General features: G+C 38.0%; 1 protein-coding gene across 6 annotated transcripts; it reads right to left on the bottom strand.

Annotated features, from left to right (window-relative positions):
• Positions 1-443: 443 nt before the first annotated feature.
• Positions 444-14,667, bottom strand: stx3b (syntaxin 3b). Of its 6 annotated transcripts, none has more exons than XM_026330247.1 (13): positions 14,288-14,667; positions 8,795-8,869; positions 8,613-8,712; positions 8,079-8,153; positions 7,847-7,917; positions 7,371-7,479; positions 7,218-7,291; positions 6,654-6,788; positions 5,729-5,839; positions 4,140-4,259; positions 1,352-3,788; positions 1,081-1,172; positions 444-985 (listed from the first exon to the last, which is right to left on the bottom strand). In XM_026330247.1, exons 1-10 carry the CDS (start codon positions 14,315-14,317, stop codon positions 4,170-4,172), a joined length of 870 nt encoding a protein of 289 aa, XP_026186032.1. In that variant the 5' UTR covers positions 14,318-14,667; the 3' UTR covers positions 444-985; positions 1,081-1,172; positions 1,352-3,788; positions 4,140-4,169. The 6 variants fall into 6 exon arrangements, with proteins under 6 accessions (XP_026186032.1, XP_026186034.1, XP_026186030.1 ...); XM_026330249.1 differs by adding an exon at positions 5,349-5,459 and having other exon boundaries at positions 1,081-3,788; XM_026330245.1 differs by having other exon boundaries at positions 1,081-3,788.
• Positions 14,668-15,089: the final 422 nt, after the last annotated feature.

Consider the following 15,089-nt stretch of genomic DNA (forward strand, 5'->3'; position numbering starts at 1 on the left):
GTAAAGCGAACGCACCCCTGTGCAGACCCCGCCCCACGCAGTGTTGATGGGCCGGTCCTGCCGCTGGTTGGGAACAACAGCGATATGAGGAATAAAATGAGGCCAAAAAAAGCTCTTCATGTATGGATGTCAAGCACCGCCACACACGAGCCGTAGTTTCCACGCGTGAAAAAGACGGACAGATAATATGGCTGGTGCGCTGAACGTAGAATATATTCAACTGTGGAAACCCAGTCCCTATGGGCAGATAACAGCGATCAGCTGGGCCATGTATGCACCTCCGACGCAAAGAAGCGAAGCACACACACACCACTTGGTACAACGCACAGAAATCTTTTATTACATAACAAGCTTTACTGGGTTGACACAGCCAGTGAGCGGCTGGTTTAAAGACCATCATTACGAGCATTTCAGCAGCACAGACGCATACAGATCACACAACAAAAGCACACACAATTTATTAAAATGATCACAACAAACAAGTAAGAAAATAATCTACTAACTGGATAGTTTTGGCCCAGAGTATAATATATATTTGCGCATAAATTTGCTTTTGGAGCCTATATAAGCAAACAAAAAATAATAATAAATCGTCTTCATGCATTTTGTACTAAGTTTACATAAACCTTAGAAATAATATCCATAAAATGTCTGTAAATACGATTGTCCACTCTATGCACCACCAGGAGGCGGTAGACTAGTCCACCACAGTGATCCAAAATGATTAAAACCCACATGTTGAGCCATCTGGTTGGTAAAGACAGAATGAGAAAACCTGCACATCTATAACACGTTTTCAAACACTTCATCTATGTAAGAAAATAATGAAAATTCGCATGATTAGCGAGAGGGCAATGACACAGGACTGATGGAGTTGATTTTTTTTTTTTTTTTTTTTAATACTTCTACATTTTGGGTACAAAAAAAAAAAAAAAATAGGAGAACATCTGAGGGAAACGTCTTTTTCTCAGAGAAATCCTCTTCCCTGGAAAGAAGACATGAGAACTCAAAATGCAGTATATAAACTTTCAGTGTGGGATTACATATTGCATAATTCAAGAGGTACTGCAGGTGTTTTACCTTTGTATAACACTTTATGAGAAGAAGCTGTAGAGATAGGAGAACACAACAATCCCGATGATGGCACAGCACAATGTAATCATCATTTTTTTCTGTAAATCAGAAACAGTCAGAAATTAGGCTTCATGACTCCAAACACAAACCAGCAAAACACTTTTTTTTTTTTTTACATTTATGGACACACCAGTTTGAGGAAATGATTGAGTGAAAGGAGAACAGTGGGGCACAGAGACTAGGGCGTGTAAAAAAATAGAGGAAAGAGAGAACTTACCTCCTCTTGTTTTACCTGTGGACCAGTCTTTAAAAGCTGTACTTTGCAACACAGTGGTTAACATGCTATAAACAATCTGCTGACAACAGCATCCATAAAGAAACATTCACATAGCTCCGGCATAGTGTGGAGTCATCAAAAAGTGTAACAAAAAATCAGTAACATATTTACCTTGTGTCACTCACAAAGGGCAGCAGAGCAGACAGGCACGAGATTGCAAGGAAACACTAGTCAACCAGTCATTAAAAAACATAAACTCTTTAATTTGAAATCCATATAATTTGCACAGTAAGTTAAAAACCTACAACTGTTTCGGTTTTCTCCTCCCTCTCTTACTGCTGCCCATGCTGGTGGTTTAAGTGGTGTGAAGAAAAAGGTTTGAGTAGAAGCATTAGGACTGAACAGTTGTGGGCAGAAACCAAAAGAGCAGACTGCACTAGTGTCCACTCACTTTCAAGTACTTCCTGCACTGCAACCAACAATCAGTTCTGGTCTAAAAAAAAAAAAAACACTTATTTCAGTGATGGTTGGTCTCATAACGCATAGGTCATTTTTCAAAGTATGTCTTTGCAATATAAAACCTGTAGATGTGACCAATATTATTGCATTAACTATGCTACTAAAGCCACTGGGTTACAAGATGTGTTGGTTAAACTGTCACTTTAACACACTTCCTGTACCAAGAAGGAAAAAACCAAAAAAAGGACTTATGAAATGTAATGCAGAGAAAACATAATTAAACTCCACTATTACATTAACCTAACTAAAACTAATGTAGTCTAATCTAACAGCCCTGTAAAAATCTTACAGGCATTTCTTCGATTTATTGGCATGTTCATATATTTATATAAACAGACTTTGTCAGAATGTCAGGGGCTAAATTGTATATAAAATATTTTGATAATTCAGTTTTTTGAAAAATATGCACCAAAATATTAAAACATGAAGGTAATTATGTTCATTTTTGTTCAGCCCATTTATGTCAATGAGGGCAGGCTAAATATTCAACATGATTCTTAAGTATAACTGACATCTCTCTAAAGCTGTATGAACAAAGCCAAACATTATAACCTCCAGAAAACATAAGACTTATAATAGGACTGTTGTACTAGACTGCATTTGTTTCAGCTAGCTGTAATCTAATAAACTGGCAGTTGTACGTGTTTAGTAGAAGTATTATAAGACATAATATGGCAGGGAGTAATGTCACACTGGTAAAGACTCACCAGCCAGAAGACTTTACTGTAGGCATGATTGGCTCTGCCCATTCTCTCTCTTTGAAACAAGTTTCAGTGTTACTTTCCTGTCTGTCTTTATACCCTCTGTCATTTTTACAACTTTATAACAGGGGAGACGATCAAAATATGTAAAAGGTCCAGAGCACTAACAGGTCAGCAAATATACAAAACAAATATTCAGGAATTTCTCCCAAATGCATGAATGTTTAGATAAAGCTTGAATTAAGGGATTCATGTCTATTCCCACAGCCTGTCGTTTTTTGCTTGCTGTACTTTCTTAACTCTGCCTGTCCATGAAACCCTCTTCCATAAGTACTATCCTTCACATTTAAAATCACAACCACGGGGCTCGACAAGCTGAAGAATCATACATGAGCACACTGATCCTCTTCAAGTTAAAGAGCAGAGTCATATTCAGGATACTGGTAACACAAAAAATATTAATTCTATTTACATAATCATCTGATCTTAATTACAGAAATAAGACATATTGAAATGTGAAAGTGCTGAATCGCCCCGAAATCGACAAATTCGATACGGTGAGCATACAGTAGCTAGCTTTTCAATCACAAAATTTGTCTCCTAATGGCAAGAAACAATGATAAAGAGAGGAGATGGTTTCACTGGGGTCTGACTTGCTGGACATTAAAATTAATTACAGATGACAAGCTTTTCCAGGATGATTCTTTGGCACTGAATGTTGAACAATGACATGTTTAGTGACATATTATGGATCAATTATTTTTTTCAATTCCCTTTTCACCTCAGAAGACATACAAGTGGTATTGTGCCTCATGTCAGCTTCAGTCTCATTTCCTCATTTGCAGCAAAGCATCCTTGCACTGTCAAAGCTGCGTGAGGGAGTCAAACAGACGCTCAGAAACCAGGAAGGATGATGGGGGTGGGATTGGTAAAAGCAATTCAAAAGTCAAAAATAATGTTTCAATGCTCAGAAATTTCCACGGTCCTGTTTTTTAAAAGCTGGTAATCTAAACATCTGTGGAGGAAATCTATCCATATGGAGTGACCAGTATCAGTTTTCGCTTTGGCAGGACAGCTGATGAGGAGTAGGATGGAGTGGATGATGAATAAATTGATGAGAGTTGGAAGACACAGCCCGTCTATAGTGTCTGAGTGAGGATTATGATGAGGAGGATGATAACCACCACAGTGCAGACTGCACCAATAATGATCATCTTCTACAGAGCAGGAGATACAGAGACACACAAATGGAGAACTGTGTTAATGATGGGATGCATGACCACTAAAATGAGCCCACAGACCAAACACCAGCTCAAACTCTGTGGCTAACTCTCCACTAGAACTGCTTTGTTTGTTCAGTAGAAACCAGAGGGAAATATATACAGGAGAAAAGACGCACACCCACAAGAACTTCAAATACACACAATCACCCCTCAAGTAAGGCCTTTGGATATAAAGAAAATACACACAAAGTCTGCTAAAAAGAGCAGGCAACCCTTTTCCAAAGCATGCCTTATACCCACACCCACTGCAGCAAAACAGCAGTTATTTGCTCCAGTGTTACTCACCCTTAGCTTTTCTCGTACTCAAACAGCTCATCAGCTTTTCTTCAATCCCACTGACAACCCGATTATGAGAGCTAGTAAGGCCACCAAGACCAGTACAATCACCACTATTATCACCACTTTCTGTTGGAAACAACCAAGTACATAAAGTACCATCAGAACAATTCTCAGTGGGAAGCATATATTCAACAATTATGGCATCCATCTATATATATATTGCACTCTATTATTTTCACATGAGGTTATGTGTGCAAAATATGGCAACAATGGCTATATGAAATATCATGTATGTTTTTTACAGCTTGGTAACCACCCAAACTCTGTGAATCAACCTTGCTGAAGTCTGATGAACCAGTTCTTTCTTGGCACAGCAGTATTGACTTTATGGTGATATGTCAATACAAAACTTATGTTCACACACACACACACACACACACATACACACACACAGAGTTATAGCCAGAAGCTAACAAACAATAGCATCAAATACAGTTTAAAAAAAGGAATTGGAATAACAACATCAGTCACAAACACAGTTTAAAGACACAGATGTTAAAAAAGAGAAAGGATAGACCAAAGAGTAAGCGTAGAAGCTGTGATTGTGTGTGTAAGTAGATGGGAGAGGGCAGTCTTAGTTCAGTTTCTGGGTGCTCTGTAGTGATTAAGCACAGGGATCCATGGGTCACAGGGTGGAGGCTCAGGAACGGAGCATGTAGGGATTGGGGATCATCACAAGTAACAAGGTACACATCAAGGTCTTGATGATGAGGATGGTCTTCATGTTGTCAGGCAGATTTCCCAAAAGCATTCTTGATTTTTTTTTTTGCTGGAGTCCTCTGACATAAATAATGTTTTAGATTAATGCAGTCATAATAACTACTAATGTTTGTTCATTACTGTTAGACAAAAGGAAGCTAAGAGCTTCTTTGACATCCCAGCTGCATGTGAACATTAACTCCAGATCAGCAGAACAATATTGATTCTTTAACAGAAACCTACTCAAATGTGAGGTCAGGCTTGTGAAGTTAAATGGGGCTCAATCCTTGTCCTGTGGTTTTCAATTGAGTCAATTTCATTTCTCATATTTCTATTTTCTTTGATTGCCTGTTAAATATCATATTTAAATTGTTCTGTTCTACCTACTGTGAGTGACAAAACTGTTCTTATTGCTTTTGGGAAATTGGACCGCAGTTTTTGACCAGAATCACTCACACGCCGAGCCTCTTGCTGAAACTTTGCAGCTTTCTTAGTGTCTGCTACGGCCCGCTCCACAAAGCCCACTGATTGGTCCATGTTGCTTTCAATCCTGTCAATCATTCCACCCTAACATTGGGCATGTTTTCAGAGGTGACAAAAAGCAATAGAAGAAAATAAAATAGTGACAGTGAGAAAAAAGCAAAGCACACAGAATTCCAGAGTTGGTGTTTGCAGGGCAGTAAGCTGTCTGCACACTGTGCTTTGCATGCGACAAACAGTAAAAAAAAAAAAAGAAAAGAAAAGAAAAAAGCATGACTGTCTATGAAAATATGCAGAAAAACAAACATGAGGAGGTCACAAGAAAACTGGTGCTTCGACTGGCTAAATTACATTACCTTGCGTGCCTTGGTCTGGTACCTTACAGCTTTTTTGGTCTGTTCCTTAGCCACTATTATGTGATCCACTGACTTGGATACATTCTGCTCTATGTTGTCTACAATGTCACCCTGAAAAACACAGAACAATCAGTAAGATAAGGTGAAAGTGATTTAAAAAAAAAAAAAAAAAAAATCAAGATAAAGCCAACCTGTTGAATAAAAAAAAAAAAAAGTTTAAGACGACCAAAGTTTCTGATAATCATATTGTCAAAAGCTCTATTTTACATATGAAAAGGTCCTCAGGCAGCTTCAAAATTACTTGTTTTTAATGACAAGGTAAATTTCAAGAAGCAACAATAATTATGATAATTCTGAACAAACATCTTGTAATTAAAAACTGGAAAAAACATTGTGAAGGAAACAAGAGTCTCCTAGGAACTCATACAACAGGAGCATGGCCCTTACCTCAAACAAACCCCTCCCTCAGAAAGCATGGTGCAAGCAGCAAGAAATGTGTGGTTATACTTATGTATGCATATATGCAGTATATAAAGTGACTGACTGATCAACATTATGAGTGATGCATGTTCTGATGTCTACAACAGCAACTCAGTTGTACATTTTACTAAATGCATTCAGGTTGGCTCCATCATGGTTGGGTGATGAGATGGAGGTTGCAGTGTAGATGAGCAAGAGAGGTAAAAGAAATGCATGAAGCTGGAAAAGAGGAAACAGAAACAGATGCATGTTGATAGTCAGGCCAGAGCAGAGGAAGGAAAAAATAAACAGGTGATAAGATTTTGAAATGGGACTGATTGCAAAGCCATGGAAGAGAGTGAAGGGTGAATGCAAAGAGAGGGGAGATAAAGTCATTAAATGAGAGGCTTCTAAAGTAACTGATGGGTGGATAAAAAGACAGTCAGGTGCATGCAGAAGACTATACCTGGCTCTCCACCAGCATGGCAATGTCTACAAACATATCATGCAGCTCCTTGATGCTGCTCTCTAGACGGACAATGTCCTTGTGTCTGGATTCAATCTCACTCAGGGCTTGTTTAGAGATCCCAGAGTCCACAATCTGTAGAGAAGAGAGGTTTGCTGTCAGCACGAAGGAGCTGTACACATACAGACATGCACTAATGTCTTATCATGACATCTCACTTTTGCTGTCACATCTGAAGCCACATTAGTGTTGCTAAAATTGCACTGGTTTAGTTTGCATACTCTCTTAACAGTCAGCTAGTGGGTGTTACACAGAAAAATGTATCTGATTCTTCTAAAGAAAGGTCTACTGTTTTTAAAGAAAATGACAGTTTGTTAGTGCAAGGACCAACTCATTGGACAACTAGAACATACAAAGGGCTCAACTAACCACCCACTACAATTCCAAAAGCCAAACTTTAATTTACTTAATGATTTAGTAAATATTAGTATTAGTATAGCTAATTTAATCGGTTGCTACAAAGCATTTTAACTTTTACTAACACACACACACACACACACTTACCCCTGCAGTGAACACAGCAGAGTTACCACTCTCCAACATCTCCTCCAGTTCTTCATCTGTTGTTGCTCTTCCAGCTGGAAAGAAAAAAAAAAAGAAGTTAATGACAAAGAACAGAACCATCACCTGACTATGTGGTATGTTGGCATCACTCACTGATCTCTAGCTGTCTCTGAATACGCCCTTTACTCCTCTCCCTGAAGTCCACCTGGGCTTCATTATACTTTGTCATTACCTCCACAAACTTCCTCGACAGCACTGCATGCTGGGAGATGACAGAAAAAAAAAAATTAGCACACAAGCAACTTTGGTGGATGTGCTGACATTTTTCATCTATGCATAAACGTCAGGACGGAGACACATCTAACAAATGTGAAACATATTTGGTATGTCAAAGAAAAATATTGTTATTGTTAATGATGAGCAGTGATAATTATACAAATTAGTAAAATATGTGTTCAAGATGTTACATGTGCTGCTGCAGGTTTTAATTACACTCCGCCCCCTTTATTTATTTATTTAATGTATCTGAATATGACTGCACAGATTAAACTACCTGAACTACCTGGAGATTCCCTATGAAACCAGAGTTAAATGAAGGCCACGTTACCCTTCACATGATCATAATTTACCTGGGATTTACGTATCCGCATGTCAGCTGACACCCTCTCCTGCTCTTCTGACTCCAGGTTCCTCTCAATGGCTGGAAAGCAAACCAAGAAGCAGACTTATGTCAGTTTGAACTCAATTACAAATCACACCATTTTGCCATTTAATTCTTCAGTAACATTTCACAGTTAAAGCTATTAAACACCCCCAAGATTCTGACTGACACCTTGGTGTGGGAGTAAGAGGCAGACTCACTCTTGAGTTTGTTTCTTGCATTATTGGCCATCTTCTTTATGTCATTGGTAATTGCCTCCAAGTCATCCTGTGTTTCTAGGGGAGGAGGAGACATGGCAATAAACAGTTAAGTATACTGATGCGGTTCCTGCAAATACAAATCAACAAAAATTAAACAGAAATTAAATAGAAAATGCATCACTGAATCGATATTAAGGAATAAATATTATAGCTTGATTCACCAAAGATTTTAAACCAGTGAAGCTGCATTATTCGACAGATTTTTTTTTTTTTTTTTACAATCTTGCTATTAAAAAAATGCATTTTTATTTTACTTAGTTTATTACTGCATACAATCAGAAATCTAAAGCAGATGTCTAATTTAATATGAGACAAATGTGAGCAATGCAGCCTGTAAAGGAAAAATGTTTGCTTTAGATAAGAAAACACGTCATTAATATGAGGAGGTCACATTGAACACATTTCATTGAACACGTTTTAGTAGAGAAAATCTTGCATGCAGGAAGAAAAGTTAAAAGTAGTAAAATTTCTTACTCTGATCTGATGTGGGAGCTGACAGGATGACTGAGTAAAGCTTTTTGACTTCAACCACATTCTCATCGATTTTATCAATACTGCTCCTGATGTCCTCAATCTGAAACACACACATGGAATGTACTCATTAAACAAAACCAGTATTGTAAAGTACACACTAAAGTGCTGATCACAACACTCACCTGAGAGAAGAACTCGTCCATGAAGGCTGCATTATCAACAGCGATCTCCACCTCGTCATCATCTTGATCACATGTCTAACATACAAAAAAGCATAGACTGTATTAGACAAGTGCTAGCAGATCAGGCCAGCTCTGGAGAGAATGTGTGTGGGATATTACAGGTTTCTCTAAAGCTATGTTTAAAGCATGTAGTCAACACCTGGGCATTGAAGGTTTATTCATATGTTCCTTGTGATCAACAGGTCAAATCAGAAAAGCAGACAGCTCTGCAGTGCCCAGTATTTATTGTTCATCCATCTTCTATTTTATTTTAATCTTATATATGTATCTTCTTTAATCACTTTTTCTTTGACATCCTGCCTTAACATCCTCTTTATGTAAAGCACTTTGAATTGCCATGTTGTTGAACAGGTTTCTACAAACAAACTTCCCTAGACTTTAGAGAAAACTATGCATGATGGAAAGTTTTCCTTTCAGTAGCATTTTTCTATGACATGCATCCATAAATATGTGCTGTGTTATTGATTAAAGACATTATATGAAACAACTAGCCTGAAGCAAAACTTAGAACCAAACCCTCTGTTTGAAACTTCCTAGGTAGTGTGGGTATAAGTTTAAAGCCATGATACTGGTGCCAAGACAATAAACACAATATGTCTTTTCAGTAATACACTTGGACATGTAATATTTCTGAACAATAACATTTCTTCATATTTCTTCATTTTTAACAATATTAGCCAAACATGAAATGTACCAGGACATATTGATTATTTCCTGGAGTTGTGAGGTTTCTACGGAACCAGCAGAAACCCCAGGAAGTCACTGTCACAGCTAAGAAATTGTTTTGCACATGGATCAGTTGTCACTGTATATGACCTGATGCCCCTCCCATTATTGTTGTTCCATTTTATTACTGTTTTTGTTTATTCAACTCTTTGTGCTGCCTGGACTTTTGAGGTTTTGAGATGTTGTAGGAATATTTTCACATCATTACATCTAACCATTCCCAGTGTTTTTTTGTAAGCTCACCTGCTGATGATAATAGTTTTATATTTACTATACAGATATTTTCTTTAAATGTTGAACTATTACTTTTATCCTATACCATCACAAAGCAGCTATTTACATGCAGTAAATTTTTTTTTTTTTTTTTTTTTTTTAAATCAAAGCATAAGAGCACATCTAACAAACACACAATTGAAAAACTATGGACACTGATTAGGACATAATATTTTCTGAGATTTAATATGCAGCTGTAATTGTATAGCTGCTAGACCATGAACCATCACTGAAGGCCATACTAAAGAAATTGCTTCCTGGTTCTCAGCTCAGTGTGATACATCACCCAGGCATATTGGTTTGACCATAATCAGCCACCAGCCAATAAATTTATCAGAGCAGTGTGCTGAAGTCATAAAGACGTCACAAGGGTTGGAAAGTAGCACAGAGCAGTGCTGGGAGGTTTGTCACAAAGAGCTCAGCACTGCTGCTGAATATTTACTCGGTGAAGGTCTAGGGCTGGGCTCCAGGAACTCAACCTGTTTTCAAATAACTTCAACAAACCTCAGTTAACGCCAGTGTAAACAGACATCACAGGGTCATGCTGTGATGGCATTAGATGACCGACAAGTAAGCTCAATTAGTTTCTGCCCTTATAACCACTTTTCATTTAAAGTCAAATATGTGTTCACTAGGCACATGATGAGTTTTGCTTGTTGACTAGACTCTTTACACATATGTTTATTTGTACTGGGTAACTATGAGCCTGAAGTCTAGACACTTGATGTTCCTGGAGTCAAAGCAGCAGAGTGAAACATGGACAATAGACACACCTGTCAACTTCCCTTCCCTCGTTTCAGTAAATATTAGTATGACACCTCATTTACTCATTTTGAGTTTGCAAATGGAGTCACACTAAACTGTAACCTGGTTCTTATAGGGATAAACAAGGCACAACAATCCTAACACATAACTTAGAGCCGCAATAGCAAGTCAATTAATCAGTTATCTGGGTGAAAGAAAAGTAATGTAATGTAATACCATGCCTGACTTACATCAACAGCCCCTGGTTCTTTCAGTTCAAACGCTGAGTTTTAGACTGTCTTTAACTTCCTATGCCTCAGCTAAAATTTGAATTGCAAATGCAGCACGTACTATTTGAGTCAGGCTGCTGTAACTAACAACAGTTCTGCAGACGCACACACAAAGCGCTTGTTTTTGAACTTCTCAGCGAGTTATTCATCAAATACTGCACTCTGGCACACACATTATGCTCCCTCACACAGCACTTCTGCAGGAGAGTGATAAGAACTAACACTCACTTCCTTCCACTGTCTCTCATTTGAAAAAAATAAATAAATAAATAAAATAAATAGGCAAAAGGGAGTGACGTGTAACAAATGCTTTTACAAAACAGGCAGACAATGGCTTCACAGCACCTTGCTTTCATGTAAAACTGTTTGATCTCAGGAACAGTGGGAGAAATTCCATTTTCATGAAGAAAACTTTAAAAACATTTGTTAAACTCACGAACTGAACTTAGAGACACCAGTTATTGATAAAAGCCACAAAAACAATGTCCACACACATCCACTTGCTTTATTTGCATTGCATTACTTTCATACTGTTTCCGATAACTACATAGCAGTTGAGAGTTGTGTAAGGGACACGCACCCTTTGATGATTAACTGTGGTTATGAAAAAGCAGATATCTAAAATCTGAAAGCCACGTGTGCAGTGTAGAGTTGGATAAAAACTAGTATTTTTCAGCAACATTGTCTAATGGTGACGGAAAAACAACACACACCCTATTATCGTGTGTTTTTGAAAAATAAACATATGAGATGCGAACAAACTGGATGTAAATCTGCCACAATGTTGACCGACAGAGTCGAATCGTGAATCGTTTTAGCAGCAATTTGATTCTCTTCATCTATTTTTTTTGCCCAAACTGGACAAAAGCTATAATCTCATGCTTACTCATATCAAGATTGTGTAATCATCAAAACCTTAAAAAAAAAAAACAAACAAAAAAAAAAAACACAGTGGATAACATTTGGACAACTGGACATCAAGATTAGAAAACATCACGCATGCTCCAAATGAATGATACAAATGTCAGCTCAGATGCTGGCTTGTCCCTTTCATTTAAAACGTTTAATTTCAATTACTCTGCATACAAAGCACCATATGTCAAGCTGCATAATTCCCAAAGATTAGACAGTGGTTTTATGTTGTAGCAGACATTTCGATCCTGTGCCTGCTGCAAGATTGACTGGCTCTCTTAATGTCTTAACACAGAGTTTCATCAAACCTTGAATTATGACCATTTTGTATTTTGGTAAGCCTTGGGGAGAAGTAAATAAACCTGAAGTGACTCCTATGGTTCATTATCATGCACAAAACTACGTACACACAAAGGGTGACTGACTCCAAGCACAACCCAAGCTCAACGTCCACCCATCTTGCTTATCAGTTCCATCTTGAAAGAAAGTGGGAGGTGATGAAGGGGGAAACTTTGTCTCTGTGGACCATAAATGATGAAACAGCTTAACACCTTCGATTACACCACCAGCAATACTTCCAAGGTTGAGAAGGAAAGACAGTTGAGAAAGAAGATGAACCAAGACTAAACTGAGTTAAAAATGAAATTATATAAAGCCAAAATAATGTGTCCACTGCAATGGTTAGATTATTAATGACTTATCCAATTGACAGAAAGGTCAGCTGCAAAAATGCTAAATCTTTCCTAGCTTTAGTCTGTTGTGTGAGGATTTACTGCTTTTATTAGTATTATATCACATTTTAAGTCAACTTTAAGCTGTGGAGTGTTGGTTGGACCATACGAGCAACGTCATCATTGGAGATTTTAGGTAATTATGATTCATTTTACAGACTAAAGTACCAATCAAGAAAATATTAAGCAAATTAATCAATAATGGATATAATAGCCCAGCACTTCAGCCCTATGAGCTAAATTTTCCCATGGCATGATTTGGAAAATGAGTCACTAGCTATCACAGCAGCAGGACAGGGACCTGGGGTCAGATTTACAGCAGTGTAGTGACAGAAGCCAAAATATTCCATCGGGACTTGTATTAATGCAGTGCTGAAATCCGACAAGGGATTTAAAAAGTCGATGTACGACAGAAGAAGCCATGTTAGTTCTGTTACAATTTGACCCATTCATTGTGCTGATATCTGAGCCAGGCGGGGAAGCAAAGTAACATCAGCAGCCCACAGGGCCTGCAGGACATTGAAGGGAAACACTGGCCACAACCAGAACTGAACAGGATATGACTGAATGTACATTTGAAACACCTACAGAGGAAACACAACAGAAAACCTGAGTAACAGAAATCTGCTCTTAAATTAACATCAGTCTTCAAGTCCAGCTTCATGGTTAGAAAATTTGTCAACTATACTGTGAGCTGTTCCGTACTGAGCTAAAGGTTAAACTACTCTCCTGGTTTCCCATTGCTCCTCTTTCCCAAAATTATCCAAACCTACAGCACAAGATCACACTATGAGCATGACCATATAATCATGTATGTATGCACAATCAGGTGCTAATACACACCCTAGCTTACCGCCAGCTAGTTAAACATTAAAAAGGAAACTCAAGAAGGAAAATAAAGGTGGTGGGCAAGCAAGGATAAGGTAGAAAAGATAAGGAAACTGAGGAGTAAAGATTGGAAAAAGTAGCTCAGGCAGAGATCCTCCAATTACCTACAATTAACACTGTATCTTACACGTCTTAACATATACTGTCAATTCACCAAAGAAAATGACTGGACTACTTGAGTTGCTATCTGTACTTCCTGTCCCTGAAAAGACGCCAGCTGTGTGAAACACAGACGCCTGGGGGGGGCAAGCAGGTCAGCAACTTTGAATACAGCAAATATTTGGCCAAGAGTTTCAGGTAGCTACAGCAACACGTCCCATCTTGGGTTACAGTTGGATCAAGGCCTCGGCCATACAGGAGGTCTATGCAGTGTCTTACACAGTGGAAATGCTAATAACAACAATGTCTTTTGACCCATTACTTTGTTTCCAGTGAAAAAATGTACAAGATGTCCTGTGATGACAAGACGACCAAACACAGAGTATCCACTACTTTATCTATTATATCAGCTTACAACTTTCTACTTTGAACTTATTTCTTATATTAACATATTTCTAGCAGAAAAGGCATCTGGGAGTACAAATAACCTGTATTTTTATCATTGATTCACTTGTCATTTGATAATACAGGTTTACAACATGTTCAGTCCCATCCATCATGACAGCAAGCTTTATGCCATCACATGATACAACCACTGATTGAAATGCATTACATGATGTGTGCATTTATTGTGAATGGTACAGCAAAATGTTTGTTAATCTTGACCTTAAAGTCTCTCGATAATGAGGTTATGAGAGGCCTATGAAAGTGGACAGAGACGATACTAGAAACAAAAACTCTTAACTTTATATTTCCTCCTCATTACTTACCGCTTTGAGTTGCTCCAGTCGGTCCTTCATCTTCCACAGAGTTACTTTCCCACTTTAAAACCAAACAGATAACTACAATATCCTGTAAACTGGCTCAAAAACTACCCCCAGTCTCTGAATTCCTCAGCCAGCTGGCGAGCTAGCTGTCCAACATAAACCCACCGCCAGGAAGGCAGAAAATTAAACTCCCCAAAAGTCTTGACAAAGGTGTCTGAAAAAACGACTTTTTCTGAAAAGCGAAGTCTTTCCGCTGTATTTCCATACAATATGGCTGCTGGGTTTAAGGCCAGTGTTTTTTCTTGCTAAATCTCCTCGCTCAAGGGATTAAAACAACAGTTTTGCAGAGCAGTATAATCTGTCCCCTGCGCTGGCCACCAGTAATCATTTAAAACGCACTCGGGTTCACGCATGCGCAGACAAACCTCGGTCCGGTAGGATGAAGCCACGCCCTGAACCACCTGCACCAATGATGCATTCAGGTATTGTAGAAATAATAGTCCTATTGCTTAACACAACGAATTGACAGTTTTCTCCATTGACTTCGTGCCAGCTGTCTTATAAAAGAATATAATGCGTCAATATTTTAATAGAAGTATTTTTAATTACATTATTGTGAAATAAGTCATTCAATGACTACTTACATTTTGTACTTTATAAAAAAAATTAAATGCGTGAGTTTTGCTACCAAACAATTTTTCCACCACTGCTTTTCTTCAACCTCATCAGCAAGTCTTACAAAAATAAAATTCAAACTTTGTACTAGGAATGTTATATCCATTAAATGACACTTACTAATGTTCAC

This window comes from Mastacembelus armatus, chromosome 10 (assembly GCF_900324485.2).
Source record: "Mastacembelus armatus chromosome 10, fMasArm1.2, whole genome shotgun sequence".
Classification (NCBI taxonomy): domain Eukaryota; kingdom Metazoa; phylum Chordata; class Actinopteri; order Synbranchiformes; family Mastacembelidae; genus Mastacembelus; species Mastacembelus armatus.